Genomic DNA, 16382 nt, shown 5'->3' with positions numbered 1-16382 from the left:
AATTATTTTAGGTTGAAGTTGAACTGAACATTATAAAATTATCAGAATGGAGAAAGACCCATTGAAATCATTTAGAATATATGTGTTGCCACCCTAGGGTCATACTACTAATAAAGCAAATTTAGAACTTTTATTAATCAAAAACATAAAATATAGTGAAATACCGTCATACTGTCAAAAATTTGAATTTTGGCCATATCGCCCAGCCCTAGTAGGTACGATGCCAAGAAACCCGATAAACATGGTTATGCCATCAAATTAAATGCAGAAAAAAACAACAGACATTGAACATTAAGCTTCTGAGTAGGTTTGCAAAATTCTGTACATATCCCCAAATTCCTAGGTTTTTCTGAAACACCAAACAATTTTGAGAACGTTCTTAGAAATAGATTTCTAAAAAAAACTGAATTTAGGAACGTTTCCAGAATTTTGCAACCCTGAGTGCGAGTAGCTCAAAAGTGTCCTACCTTGAACTCCTTCTCGATGTTGGCCAACTTGGTCAGTTCATTGCTGAGCTCCAGCGCGGTGAGCACCGGGTCCTCGCTAGACAGCGAAAGGTACGCCGGGCTAGCCAGGCCCCGGTAGGCATTGATGCGCAAACGTGAGTGGCTGAAAGCGTCTTTGCCCTGTTTCTCGGTGCATTCTGGACACTTGCAAAAGTAGTCATGTGGCCGCTCAATGCGAGCGCCCTTCAACAGCAGCATGTGTACCACCTCGTACTTCTGGCAGTGTGCAGCCAGAATGATGGGGGTGATGTCGGGCGAGAAGCGTGTGCCATCCTCGTCATACGAGTAGAAGTCATCGTCCTGCAGCTCACACGGACTCCGCGTCAGCCGCTCACTGGCTTGGAAGGATGGATGGGCCAAGATGGCTTCCACGATCCTAACATACCCTTTTGAGATAGCCAGGAGTAAGGCGTCACCGATGCGTGCCAGGTTGTCCCTCCGCAAGAGCAGTTCCATCACCTCCAGATGCTCGTTGCCCACCGCAAGCTGCAATGCGTTCTGGCCCATGTAGTCCACACAGTTGACATTGAGCGTGGTGGACTCCTCCAGCATCTTGCGGACCACAGGGATGTTGCCATACTCGGCGGCATCCAGAAAGCGCTCCTCCTCGGCGGTCATGCTGGTGGTGTGGTCGTTGAACATGAAGGCCGGCCCACGCATCGCTGGTCGACGACCCTTCTCCCGCGCCCCTGTCATCCGCCGCTGGGCGGGGAGCTCAAGGTCCGCCGCCCTTTTCCTTGCAGAGACGGAGAAAACAACATCATGGTTACTTCCTCTGTGAAGAGCCTTGACTTTTGCAAACATACTTACCACCAAGTTTACTACCAAAAAATAAAGAAAATTGCCCCTCTACAAGTTAAAACAAGCTGCTTTGTCCTATAAATAGATGACTTCAGTTGTAGCCCTGTTTTACAAAGTCTACTAAAAGACCCTTCACCATTCAAAGAGACCAGTAATATAAGCTCGGAGCTAATGTTACGTTCTGGCATAAGGGCTCATCTAGGGTATCATCTTTGCTGTCTGCACAGTCTCTGTTGTTCCTTGACCCACAGCCACGTAATTCCACCACCCCACGCCACCCCGACTTTCACAACAGAATGGAAAGTGGCAGCCGGACAGCAGTGTATTCATTAGAACCCAGCCACCCCAGCCGTCTCAGTGAGAGGTGAGCCAGTGACAGAGCGCCACACATACCGAGTGAGAACTCCTCCTGGTGTTAATAGCATTTTAATGAAACACAACAGATGCATGAGTAATACAACTACAGTTTGCACTGACATATCATGGGTTTCTCAGCCAGGTTTGAATCTGAGCAATTGCTCTTTCCAGAGATGAGAGTCATAGGCATAAGGCACATTCGATTACTTGTTTTTCATATTGGCTTAATAATATCCAAGGGTATTTGGTAAGTATTTGTACAAATAAAATGTTATTTGTCACATACACATGTTTAGTAGATGTTAGTAGATGCTTGTGTTTCTAGCTCCAACAGTGCAGTAATGTCTAACAAGGTTTTGTAGGTTTTGTATTGTACTGAATGTAATATCAAACAAATTTACAACAATGCACACAACTCTAAAGTAAAGGAAATGAATTAAGAAAATATAAATCTTTGGAAGAGCAATGTCAGAGCGGCATAGACTAAGATACAGTAGAATAGGATAGAATACAGTATATACAGTTGAAGTCAGAAGTTTGCATACACTTAGGTTGGATATTAAAACTTGTTTTTCAACCACTCCACACATTTCTTGTTAACACACTATAGTTTTGGCAAGTCGGTTAGGACATCTACTTTGTGCATGACAAGTGATTTTTTCCCAACAATTGTTTACAGACAGATTATTTCACTATTCACTGTATCACAATTCCAGTGGGTCAAAAGATGGCTGTGCCTTTAAACGGCTTGGAAAATTCCAGAAAATGATGTCATGGCTTTAGAAGCTTCTGACAGGCTAATTGACATAATTTGAGTCAATTGGAGTTGCGGTCAGGAATGAGACACGTTCTGTATCCTAGAGATGAACGTACTTTGGTGCGAAAAGTGCATATCAATCCCAGAACAACAGCAAAAGACCCTGTGAAGATGTTGGAGGAAACAGGTATAAAAGTATCTATATCTACAGTAAAACAAGTCCTGTATTGACATAACCTGAAAGGCCGCTCAGCAAGGAAGAGGCTACTGCTCCAAAACCACCATAAAAAAAGCCAGACAACGGTTTGCAACTGCACATGGGGAAAAAGATAGTACTTTTTGGAGAAAGGTCCTCTGGTCTGATGAAACAAATATAGAACTATTTGGCCATAATGACCATCGTTACGACCATCGTTATGTTTGGAGGAAAAATGGGGAGGAATGCAAGCCGAATAACACCATCCCAACTGTAAAGCACGAGGGTGGTAGCATCCTGTTGTGGGGGTGCTTTGCTGCAGGAGGGACTGGTGCACTTCACAAAATAGATGGCATCATGACGAAGGACAATTATGTGAATATATTGAAGCATGACATCTCAAGACATCAGACAAGAAGTTAAAGCTTGGTCGCAAATGGACAATGACCCCAAGCATACTTCCAAAGTTGTGGCAAAATTACTTTAGGACAACAAAGTCAAGGTATTGGAGTGGCCATCACAAAGCCCTGACCTCAATCCCATAGAAAATGTGTGGGCAGAACTGAAAAAGCATGTGTGAGCAAGGAGGCCTACAAACCCGTAGGATTTTTAAAGAATTTATTTGCAAATTATGGGGGATGGTATTTGGTCACCTGCAGACAAGCAAGATTTCTGGCTCTCACAGACCTGTAACTTCTTGTTTAAGAGGCTCCTCTGTCCTCCACTCGTTACCTGTATTAATGGCACCTGTTTGAACTTGTTATCAGTATAAAAGACACCTGTCCACAACCTCAAACAGTCACACTCCAAACTCCACTATGGCCAAGACCAAAGAGCTGTCAAAGGACACCAGAAACACAATTGTAGACCTGCACCAGGCTGGGAAGACTGAATCTGCAATAGGTAAGCAGCTTGGTTTGAAGAAATCAACTGTGGGAGCAATTATTAGGAAATGGAAGACATACAAGACCACTGATAATCTCCCTCGATCTGGGGCTCCACGCAAGACCTCACCCCGTGGGGTCAAAATGATCATAAGAACAGTGAGCAAAAATCCCAGAACCACATGGGGGGACCTAGTGAATGACCTGCAGAGAGCTGGGACCAAAGTAACAAAGCCTACCATCAGTAACACACTACGCCGCCAGGGACTCAAATCCTGCAGTGCCAGACGTGTCTCCCTGCTTAAGCCAGTACATGTCCAGGCCCGTCTGAAGTTTGCTAGAGAACATTTGGATGATCCAGAAGAAGATTGGGAGAATGTCATATGGTCAGATGAAACCAAAATATAACATTTTGGTAAAAACTCAACTCGTCGTGTTTGGAGGACAAATAATGCTGAGTTGCATACAAAGAACACCATACCTACTGTGAAGCATGGGGGTGGAAACATCATGCTTTGGGGCTGTTTTTCTGCAAAGGAACCAGGACGACTGATCCGTGTAAAGGAAAGAATGAATGGGGCCATGTATTGTGAGATTTTGAGTGAAAACCTCCTTCCATCAGCAAGGGCATGCACCAGACCACCAGACCAGCCGTGATACGTGGCTGGGTCTTTCAGCATGAAAATGATCCCAAACACACCACCTGGGCAACGAAGGAGTGGCTTCGTAAGAAGCATTTCAAGGTCATGGAGTGGCCTACCCAGTCTCCAGATCTCAACCCCATAGAAAATATTTGGAGGGAGTTGAAAATCCGTGTTGCCCAGCAACAGCCCCAAAAACATCACTGCTCTAGAGGAGATCTGTATGGAGGAATGGGCCAAAATACCAGCAACAGTGTGTGAAATCCTTGTGAAGACTTACAGAAAACGTTTGACCTCTGTCATTGCCAACAAAGGGTTTATAATAAACTATTGAGATAAACTTTTGTCATTGAACAAATACTTATTTTTCACCATAATTTGCAAATAAATTCATTAAAATCCTACAATGTGATTTTCTGATGTTTTTTTCTCATTTTGTCTGTCATAGTTGAAGTGTACCTATGATGAAAATTACAGGCCTCTCTCATCTTTTTAAGTGGGAGAACTTGCACAATTGGTGGCTGACTAAATACTTTTTTGCCCCACTGTAGCCCTGTTTCTATTTTCTCAAATGCATTTCTACTGTTGTTTTATTTCTTTACTTACCTACCTACACACACACACACACACACACACCTTTTTATTGGCACCATTGGTTAGAGCCTGTAAGTAAGCATTTCACTGTCAGGTTTACACCTGTTGTATTCGGCACACGTGACAAATAAACTTTGTTTTAATTTGATTTGTTTGCGTTTGATAGTTAGTGTCTATCAATTCCCCATTACATACACTGTATCACCAGTAGCACATTTACAGTTCATTCCTAAAATGTCTAATCTACAACGTTTGTTTGGTTATGGTGAGTTATGTTAATGCATTCAAAATACTATTATTCCAGTCTTTTACCGTCCTTATTGTCGGAGTCGACACATTGTTTGCAGAATGCACAACCTATGATTCTGAGAAACAAGTTTTGGTTTATTTCATTTTATTTATGAGTTGTCAATTTAGTCATTGTCTTTGGTTTAGAGCACTCCTGTCAATGTTGAGTAAGCACCTGATTACGCAAAGAAGCAGGCCTACCTAATGACCTCTTATCCCTTGCACAAATGCCTACAACTGTGTTATTTCCGAGCCCAATGGCGCAGGACACTTTAGGGCCCAGAATATTTTATACAATTAATTAATACATTTTATTTAACCTTTATTTAACTAGTCAGTTAAGAACAAATTCTTATTTATAATGAAGGCTTAGCAAAAGGGAAAAGGCATACTGAGGGAATGGGGCTGAGATTAAAAAGTAGGACAAACACACATCATGACTCCTGTGGCAGGCTGGGCGCATACACGTTGGCTTCGGTCGGCAGTTGTATGGCTGGATTCCGGATTAAGCGAGCAGTGTATCAAGAAGCAGTGCGGCTTGGCAGGTCCATGTTTTGAGGATGCATGGTTCTCGACCTTCGCCTCTCCCGAGTCCGTACATGAGTTGCAGCGATGGAACAAGACTGTAACTACCAATTGGAAATCACAAAATTGGGGATAAAAAGGAGTATAAAGTAGAAAAAAAGAAAGATACATTTTTTTTAAACATAGTATACTGGGGGAGAAGGACACATCTGACCTAACGAAGGGCCGAGATACTCTTGACCTACCGAGTGGGCAAGATAGACTGGACCTACTGGGAAAGCAGGGAACTCTAGACTTACTTGAGGAAACACTTGGCCTACAAGGAAGACAGGAAATGTAAAACCCACAAGGGATGAATGCACAATCTTCTTCTTTAAGGTTTTATTGACATACTACATCCAAATAGGTGTATTGCTGCCACCTACTGGGTGGGGTAAAAACTGAGATCCTTTTACAAAAAAATAAATAAACAATAAAAATAGGACACTAATGTAATTTTCATAAAACTAAACTAAAGTTAATGTACTCCTTCACTTAGTAAAAAGTACTCAAGATTCCTACACAGGCTCTGAGGCCTGAGAGGGGAAGCATCTTCAGACAGTATACCCTGCGTTGTTTCAGCTGTGAAATCCTGGAGATCCAGGATTCTGTCCAGTTTCTTACATTTTTGTTAGTTTGTCCTGTAAAATGAGTCACCTGCGCAGTAAATCAACCTTCATGGTTAGTGTTTCAGGATCTCTCAACCGACTGACATCCACAGACTCTTGGGCATCCACTGCCATAGCTTCACCATCTCTACTCGCTGCTTCGACAATTTTCACTGGCCCTGAATAGTAAACAGTAAACAAACTGATAACTTAGTCGGCAGCCAAACTTCGGCATCGGGTAAAGTCACAGGTACAGGCCTTTTTTACAGTCACAGCCGGTGGGGACACTGACTGGCCTGATACACTGCCTAAGAAAATGCCTGGACCTGACAAATCCATTTAGTCACAGGTTCGGCCCCAACTAATTATACAATACAAAGGCCTCAATCGCTATTGTAAGTAGCCTGACAATGTCCAAAGAAAATAAATTTGTTCAAGTGAAGCTTGCAAACATTTCTATCCTGTCTATCTATGGGTAACAGGGATATCGTGTTGTGCTCAACCTGCTCAGTTTTACACCACAAAACACCAAAAAATGGCCAAAAAAGGTAGAACCAGCTCACCTTCTTTTACACTATGATTTGACTATTAGATGTTAACTGTTTCATTTGAAAAAAAATATTTTAAAAGCAATAGTTTCACCAGAAGTTGGTGCGGGCAGCACAACAAATCGCCTGAGACACGCTGCCTAACCTCCCAGACATCTACAGCACCCGGTGTCAAAGGAAGGCCAGAACGAATCGCCTGAGACACGCTGCCTGCCCTCCAAGACATCTACAGCACCCGGTGTCAAAGGAAGGCCAGAACGAATCGCCTGAGACACGCTGCCTGCCCTCCCAGATATCTACAGCACCCGGTGTCAAAGGAAGGCCAGAACGAATCGCCTGAGACACGCTGCATGCCCTCCCAGACATCTACAGCACCCGATGTCAAAGGAAGGCCAGAACGAATCGCCTGAGACACGCTGCCTGCCCTACCAGACATCTACAGCACCCGGTGTCAAAGGAAGGCCAGAACGAATCGCCTGAGACACGCTGCCTGCCCTCCCAGACATCTACAGCACCCGGTGTCAAAGGAAGGCCAAGAAGGACCTCAGCCACAGGCTGTTCACTTCGTTACCGTCTGACAGACGTAGACAGTACAGGTGCATCAGAGCCAAGACTAAAAAACAGATTCTATTACCAGGCCATCAGACTGTTGAACAGCCACCACTAACCGTCTACCAGGTGATGCACACTCACTCATACAAACACACACAAGCCATCACACACACCTCATATTCACAAACACACGCACACACGTACACACACCCAACACTGCTATATGCTAGAGACATTGAACTTCCTGTTTCACACCGTGAATTTAAATACTATAATCCCGACGTAGCTCATCATAATATTTCTATTACTGTGCATTGTATTTTAGTTACACTGTTTATACACACTGCATATGTATTTATACACTGGATTCCTGCTATTGCTTAATCTAATATACAGTATCTACTGCTGTACATTGTATTTTAGTTACACTGTTTATACACACTGCATATGTATTTATACACTGGATTCCTGCTATTGCTTAATCTAATATACAGTATCGACTGCTGTACATTGTATTCTAGTTACACTGTTTATACACACTGCATATGTATTTATACACTGGATTCCTGCTATTGCTTAATCTAATATACAGTATCTACTGCTGTACATTGTATTTTAGTTACACTGTTTATACACACTGCATATGTATTTATACACTGGATTCCTGCTATTGCTTAATCTAATATACAGTATCTACTGCTGTACATTCTGAGCTGATATTGTGCAAATTCTCCTGGTGTACATATGTATAGATTGCATTTGATTACTGATACAGTGCTATATGGGTGGTTAATCAGATTTGTCCAGCCGTTCTTGACTTCATGTCTTTTTAATTTTTTTACATTTAATTGTTTGACGTTTTACTGCAATATTAGGAGCTAGTGACATAAGCATTTCGTTGCACCCGCTACAACACCTGATAAACTGTGCACTCAGCCAATTTTTTTTTACCTTGAATCACTAATCTTCAGAAATTACTTAGTCAAAGCAAGAACATACCTATGGCTTTACAATGATGTTGAAAACTTGGATAAATGTTGGGATTAAGTGGGTTAAAATATTCCCAGAATTCACAGTGGATGTCACACTGAGAGGCATGCCAAAAAGCAGATTTTTTTGGGGCACTTTAGCAAGTCTTTATTCAACCAGTTTCTATTCTGATTCAATCAATTTTCCATATGGTCCATAATAAAGAGGACATCATTGAATATATCAAGCTTTTTAAAATTCTATATTTGTACACAATATCCACTTAAAATATCAAAGAGATGCCAAAGGCACTCATTTTGTGGAATGACCCAGTTCACGTTCTTCATGTTTGTTTTTGTCTAGGATTTTTATTTATTTACATAAAGACAACGGGAGGTCTTGGAAGGTCACAGATGATCTTCTCAGAGGACAAATGTCACTGCCTGGAGAAATTCATGACCTTTAATTCCTGGGTGGTCGAGGTCCAACAATACCCACTGACAGTGTCACGACCTGGTCTATATTTATTATGTTATCTTCATTTATTGAGTCAGGCCAGGGTGTGACATGAGTTTATTTGTAGTGTGTTTCGTCTTGGGGTTGTGTGGGGTGTACAGATTGGTCTATGGCTGCCTGAGGCGGTTCTCAATCAGAGTCAGGTGATTATCGTTGTCTCTGATTGGGAACCAAATTTAGGTAGCTTGGGTTTCACTGTGTGTTTGTGGGTGATTGTTCCTGTCTCTGTTTGTTGCACCAGTCAGGGCTGTTTCGGTTTTCGACGTTTGTTGTTTTGTATTGTTCGTGTTTTTTTCATCATTAAAGATGTATCGAACGAACCATGCTGCATTTTGGTCCGATCCTTGTTCCACCTCTTCGTCAGAGGAGGACTTGGAAGAAACCCGTTACAGAATCACCCACCACAAACGGACCAAGCAACGTGTCAACAGGCAGGAGCCACAGGAGAAGCAACAAAGGCAGCAACAGCGATCACAGGACTTCTGGACTTGGGAGGAGATATTGGACGGAAAAGGACCCTGGGCACAGCCTGGAGAATATCGCCGTCCCAAGGAAGAACTGGAGGCAGAAAAGTGGAGAGACGCTGGTATGAAGAGGCAGCGCGGCGACGCGGTTGGAAGCCCGAGAGTCAGCCCCAAAAATTTCTTGGGGGGGGGGGGTTAACAGGGAGTATGGCTATGTCAGGTAGGAGACCTGCGCAAACTCCCTGTGCTTACCGGGGGGCTAGAGATACCGGGCAGGCACCGTGTTATGCTGTGGTGCGCACGGTGTCTCCAGTGCGGGTGCATAGCCCGGTGCGTTCTATTCCAGCTCCGCGTATCGGCCGGGCTAGATTGAGCGTCGAGCCAAACGCCATGAAGCCGGCTCTACGCATCTGGTCCCCAGTGCGTCTCCTTGGGACAGCTTACATGGCACCAGCCTTACGCTCGGTATCCCCGTTTCCCCTGCATAACCCAGTGCGGGCTATTCCACCATGCCGCACTGGCAGAGCGACCGGGTGTATTCAACCAGGTAAGGTTGGGCAGGCTCGGTGCTCAAGAGCTCCAGTGCGCCTGCACGGTCCGGTCTACCCAGTACCACCTCCACACCCCAGCCCTCCGGTGGCAGCTCCCCGCACCAGGCTTCCTTTGCGTGTCCTCGGCCCAGTACCACCAGTGCCAGCACCACGCATCAGACCTACTGTGCGCCTCGCCTCTCCAGCGCTGCCGGGGCCTTCCTCCTCTCCTGTGCTGCTGGAGCCTCCCGCCTGTTTAGCGCTGCCAGAGCCTTCCGCCTCTACAGCGTTGCCGGAGTCTCCTGCCCGTTTAGCGCAGCCAGAGCTGCCAGTCTGCATGGAGCAGCCAGAACTGTCAGTCTGCATAGAGCAGCCAGAGCTGTCAGTCTGCATGGAGCAGCCAGAGCTGTCAATCTGCTTGGAGCAGCCAGAGCTGTCAGTGTGCATGGAGCTGCCAGTCTCCATGGAGCAGCCAGAGCTGTCAGTCTGCATAGAGCAGCCAGAGATGTCAGTCTGCATGGAGCAGCCAGAGCTGTCAGTCTGCATGGAGCAGCCAGAGCTGTCAGTCTGCTTGGAGCAGCCAGAGCTGTCAGTCTGCATGGAGCTGCCAGTCTGCATGGAGCTGCCAGTCTGCAAGGAGCTGCCAGTCTGCAAGGAGCTGCCAGTCTACAAGGAGCTGTCAGTCTGCATGGAGCAGCCAGAGCTGTCAGTCTGCTTGGAGCAGCCAGAGCTGTCAGTCTGCATGGAGCTGCCAGTCTGCATGGAGCTGCCAGTCTGCAAGGAGCTGCCAGTCTGCAAGGAGCTGCCAGAGCTGTTAGTCTGCATGGAGCAGCCAGAGCGGTCAGTCTGCAAGAAGCCGCCAGAGCTGTCAATCTGCATGTAGCAGCCAGAGCCGCCAGTCAGCATGGAGCAGCCAGAGCCGCCAGTCAGCATGAAGTAACCATAGCTGCCAGTCAGCGTGGAGCAGCCAGAGCCGTCAGTCTGCCAGGATCCGCCAGTCAGCCAGACTCTTCCAGACCTGGCAGTCAGCCCGACTCTTCCAGACCTGGCAGTCAGCCAGACTCTTCCAGACCTGCCAGTCAGCCAGACTCTTCCAGATCTGCCAGTCAGCCAGACTCTTCCAGATCTGCCAGTCAGCCAGACTCTTCCAGATCTGCCAGTCAGCCAGACTCTTCCAGATCTGCCAGTCAGCCAGACTCTTCCAGATCTGCCAGTCAGCCCGACTCTTCCAGATCTGCCGGTCAGCCAGACTCTTCCAGATCTGCCGGTCAGCCAGACTCTTCCAGTTCTGCCGGTCAGCCAGGATCTGCCGAATTCAACAATCTGGCTGGGCTTCCTCTCAGTGCTGGGCTTCCTCTCAGTGCTGGGCTTCCTCTGTCCCGAGCTGCCCCTCTGTCCCGAGCTGCCTCTCTGTCCCGAGCTGCCTCTCTGTCCCGAGCTGCCCCTCTGTCCCGAGCTGCCCCTCTGTCCCGAGCTGCCCCTCAGTCCAGTGGGGTTCTGGGTGAGGACTACTAGGCCATGGTCGGCGGCGAGGGTGGACAATCCTAGGACGCGAGGAGGGGGGACTAAGACATTCATAGAGTGGGTTCCACGTCCCGAGCCGGAGCCGCCACCATGGACAGACGCCCACCCGGACCCTCCCTATTGTTTTGATGTGCGTCCGGGAGTCCGCACCTTAGGGGGGGGGTTCTGTCACGCCCTGGTCTATATTTATTATGTTATCTTCATTTATTGAGTCAGGCCAGGGTGTGACATGGGTTTATTTGTATTGTGTTTCGTCTTGGGGTTGTGTGGGGTGTACAGATTGGTCTATGGCTGCCTGAGGCAGTTCTCAATCAGAGTCAGGTAATTATCGTTGTCTCTGATTGGGAACCATATTTAGGTAGCCTGGGTTTCACTGTGTGTTTGTGGGTGATTGTTCCTGTCTCTGTGTTTGTTGCACCAGTCAGGGCTGTTTCGGTTTTCGACGTTTGTTGTTTTGTATTGTTTGTGTTTTTTTCATCATTAAAGATGTATCGAACGAACCACGCTGCATTTTGGTCCGATCCCTGTTCCACCACTTCGTCAGAGGAGGAGTTGGAAGAAACCCGTTACAGACAGAGTACAAGAAAGTATCTTCTGCTGAAAATACTGTCCGAATTCTGTGCCTCTCTCACTATTCTTAACACGCAAGTGGCTATTGTGTTGCCATATTGAGAGACCACAAAAAAATAATCCATGGACTGAAGAAATACAGTATATAAATTCTACTCATTCTAATTCTATTGGGTCTCCATAGCCTGAGTGCCAGTTTGGTTGTGATATCATGCCAATTCCTTGTCACTGATTGTCATGCCAAACAATGAGCTTGACAATGAGCAATGGAGTTGGTAAGAGCACAAACAAATCAGAGACCAGGCTAGGGTCTCTACACCTAAGACGCAAATCACATTAAAGCAAGGCATGGTAGGTCTACTGTTTGACAGGTTCATTTTAAAGTATTTCTACTGACTTTTCTAACGTCATTTTTAATATACAGCCGTAAAATCAGCTTAGCCTGACAATGTAAGGTGGCACCAGCTCGCTAATCATCAAAAACACCCAAAACACAGAGTTTACGTCCATAGTTACTGACTTTTAAAATATTTTTTTGAAATGACTTACCAAAGGACTGTGCTAGATGTAAAGTGGCTTCAGAAAGTATTCACACCCCATTATTATTTCCACATGTTGTTGTGTTACAGCTTGAATTTATATTACATTAATTAGATTTAGATTTTGTTTCACTGGTCTACACAATACCCCATCATGTCAAATCGGAATTATGTTTATAGAATTTTTTACAAATTAATAAAAAATGAAAAGCAGATATGTCTCGAGTCAATAAGTATTCAACCCCTTTGTTATGGCAAGCCTAAATAAGTTCAGGAGTAAAAATGTGCTTAACAAGTTACATAATAAGTTGCATGGACTCACTCTGTGTGCAATAGTGTTTATCAAGATTTTTGAATGACTACCTCATATCTGTACCCCACACATTCAATTATATGTAAGGTCCCTCAGTGGAGCAGTGGATTTCAAATATAGATTCAACCACAAAGACCAGAGAGGTTTTCCAATACCTCGCAAAGCAAGTCACCTATTAGTAGATGGGTAAAAAAGCAGATATTGAATATCCCTTTGTGCATGGTGAAGTTATTAATTACACATTGGATGGTGTATAAATACACCCAGTCACCACAAAGATACAGGTGCCCTTCCTAACTCAGTTGCCAGAGAGGAAGGAAACCACTCAGGGATTTCACCATGATGTCAATGCTAACTTTAAAACCGTTACAGAGTTTAATGGCTGTAATAGGAGATAACTGAGGATGGATCAACAACATTGTAGTTACTCCACAATACTAACCTAAATTACAGAGTGAAAAGTGAAAAGAAAAAGCCTGTACAGAATAAAAATATTGCAAAACATGCATCCTGTTTGTAATCAGACACTAAAGTAAAACTGCATTTTTTGGGGCAAAGAAATGAACTTCATGTATTAAGGACATATGGGCAAAGTGTTATGTTTGGGGCAAATCCAACACAACACATGTTATGGGTATGGTTGTCATCAGCAGGACTAGGGAGTTTTTTAGGATAATAAGAAATGGAATAGGGCTAAGCACAGGCAAAATCCTGTTAGGATCACCACTTTATTTTAAGAATGTCAAATGTCAGAATACTAGTAGAGAGAATGATTTAATACCGCGTTTATTTCTTTCATCACATTCCCAGTGGGTCAGAAGTTAACAAACACTAAATTAGTTGGTAGCATAGCATACATACACTCAATTAGTATTTGGTAGCATTGCCTTAAAATTGTTTAACTTGGTTCAAATGTTTTGTGTAGCCTTCCACAAGCTTCCCACAATAAGTTGGGTGAATTTTGGCCCATTCCTACTGACAGAGCTGGTGTAACTGAGTCAGGTTTGTCGGCCTCCTTGCTCGCACACGCTTTTTCAGTTCTGCCCACAAATGTTTTATAAGATATAGGTCAGGGCTTTGTGATGGCCACTCCAATACCTTGACTTTGTTGTCCTTAAGCCATTTTGCCACAACTTTGGAAGTATGCTTTGGGTCATTGTCCATTTGGAAGACCTATTTGTGACCAAGCTTCAACTTCCTGACTAATATCTTGAGATGTTGCTTCAATATATCCACATAATTGTCCTTTGTCAAGATGCCATCTATTTTGTGAAGTGCACCAGTCCCTCCTGCAGCAAAGCACCCCCACAACATGATGCTACCACCCCCATGCTTCATGGTTGGAAGGTGTACTTCAGCTTGCAAGCCTCCCCCTTTTCCCTCCAAACATAACGACGGTCATTATGTCCAAAAAGTTATATCTTTGTTTCATGGGACGAGAGGACATTTCTCCAAAAAGTACCATCTTTGCCCCCATGAGCAGTTGCAAACCGTGTTCTTGCTTTTTTATGGCGGTTTTGGAGCAGTGGCTTCTTTCTTGCTGAGCGGCCTTTCAGGTAATGTCGGTATAGGACTCGTTTTACTGTGGCTATAGATAGATACTTTTGTACTGCCGTTTCCTCCAGCATCTTCACAAGATCCTTTGCTGTTGTTCTGGGATTGATGTGCACTTTTCGCACCAAAGTACGTTCAACTCTTGGAGACAGAACGCGTCTCCTTCCTGAGCGGTATGACGGTTGCATGGTCCCATGGTGTTTATACTTGCGTATATTGCTTGTACAGATGAACGTGGTACCTTCAGGCATTTGGAAATTGCTCCCAAGGATGAACCAGACTTGTGGAGGTCTACAATTCTTTTCTGAGATCTTGACTGATTTCTTTTGATTTTGATGTCAAGCAGAGGCACTGAGTTTGAAGGTAGGCCTTGAAATACATCCACAGGTGCACCTCCAATTGACTTAAATGATGTCAATTAGCCTAACAGAAGCTTCTAAAGCCATTGACATCACATTTTCTGGATTCTTCCAAGCTGTTTAACAGCACAGTCAACTTTAGTGTATGTAAACATCTGACCCACTGCAATTGTGATACAGTTAATTATAAGTGAAATCTCTGTAAACAATTGTTTGATAAATTACTTGTGTCATACACACAGATGTCCTAACCAACTTGCCAAAACTATAGTTTGTTAACAAGAAATTTGTGGAGTGGTTGAAAAACGAGTTTAATTGACTCCAACCTAAGTGTGTGTAATCTTCCGACTTCAACTGTACATATTGCCTCAATTACCTCGACACCGGTGCCTCCGCACATTGACTCTGTACTGGTACCCCCTGTATGTAGCCTCACTTGTTATTTTACTGCTGCTCCTTAATTATTTATTACTTTTAGCTATTGTTGGGGGTATTTTCTTAACTGCATTGTTGGTTAAGTGCTTGTGAGAAAGCATTACTGCATATGTGACAAATACAATTTGATTTGATTATTCTAAAATTGTTTAAAGATTTTTTTTTACTCAGCAGTCTACACATAATACCCCATAATCCTATCAGAAGCTTCTAAAGCCATGACATCATTTTCTGGAATTTTCCAAGCTGTTTAAAGGCACAGTCAACTTAGTGTATGTAAACTTCTGGCCCACTAGAATTGTGATACAGTGAATTCTAAGTGAAATAATCTGTCTGTAAACAATTGTTGCAAAAATGACTTGTGTCATGCACAAAGTAGACTTGCCAAACTATAGTTTGTTAACAATAAATTTGTGGAGTGGTAGAAAAAAGAGCTTTAATGACTCCAACCTAAGTGTATGTAAACTTCTGACTTCAACTGTATAAACACAAAAACTATGTGGACAAATTAGTGGATTTGGCTACTTCAGACACACCCGTTGCTGACAGGTGTATAAAATCGAGCACGCAGCCATGCAATCTCCATAGATCAATATTGTCAGTAGAACGGCCTTACTGAAGAGCTCAGAAACTTTCTACGTTGCACCGTCATAGGATGCCACCTTTCCAACAAGCCAGTTTGTCAAATTTCTGCCCTGCTAGAGCTGCCCCGGTCAATTGTAAGTGCTGTTATTGTGAAGTTGAAACATCTAGGAGCAACAACAGCTCAGCCGCGAAGTGGCAAGCCACACAAGCTCACAGAGTGGGACCACTGAAGCGCGTAGTGTGTAAAAATGATCTGTCCTCGGTTGCAACACTTACTACCGAGTTCCAAACTGTGTAAAGCTTTCCACCATTGGACTCTGGAGCAGTGGAAATGCGTTCTCTGGAGTGATGAATCACACTTCACCATCTGGCAGTCCAACGGACGAATCTGGGTTTGGCGGTTGCCAGGAGAACGCTACCTGCCCAAATGCATAGTGCCAACTGAAAAGTTTAGTTGAGGAGGAATAATGGTCTGGGGCTGTTTTTCATGGTTCGGGCTAGGCCCCTTACTTCCAGTGAAGGGAAATCTTAAAGCTACAGCATACAATGACATTCTACACGATTCTGTGCTTTCAACTTTGTGGCAAGAGTTCGGAGAAGGCCCTTTCCTGTTGCAGCATGACAATGTCCCTATGCACAAAGCGAGGTCCATTCAGAAACGGTTTGTCCAGATCGTTGTGGAAGAACTTGACTGGCCTACACAGAGCCCTGACCTCAACCCCATTGAA

General features: G+C 44.4%; 1 protein-coding gene across 2 annotated transcripts in view; it reads right to left on the bottom strand.

The window, feature by feature from the left end:
• The window catches only part of LOC135546013 (short transient receptor potential channel 3-like), an 82032-nt gene extending 80446 nt beyond the window's left edge, over positions 1-1586 (bottom strand). For both annotated transcript variants that reach the window (XM_064974068.1, XM_064974069.1), the window contains exon 1: positions 468-1586. In XM_064974068.1, coding sequence (XP_064830140.1) covers positions 468-1310 — 843 coding nt within the window. In that variant the 5' untranslated portion in view covers positions 1311-1586. The remainder of the gene's footprint in view (positions 1-467) is intronic.
• Between the last annotated feature and the right edge of the window lie 14796 nt (positions 1587-16382).

This window comes from Oncorhynchus masou, chromosome 9 (assembly GCF_036934945.1).
Source record: "Oncorhynchus masou masou isolate Uvic2021 chromosome 9, UVic_Omas_1.1, whole genome shotgun sequence".
Classification (NCBI taxonomy): Eukaryota; Metazoa; Chordata; class Actinopteri; order Salmoniformes; family Salmonidae; genus Oncorhynchus; species Oncorhynchus masou.
The sequence above is the reverse complement of the archived record's forward strand: the minus strand, read 5'-3'. Positions and strand labels throughout refer to the sequence as shown.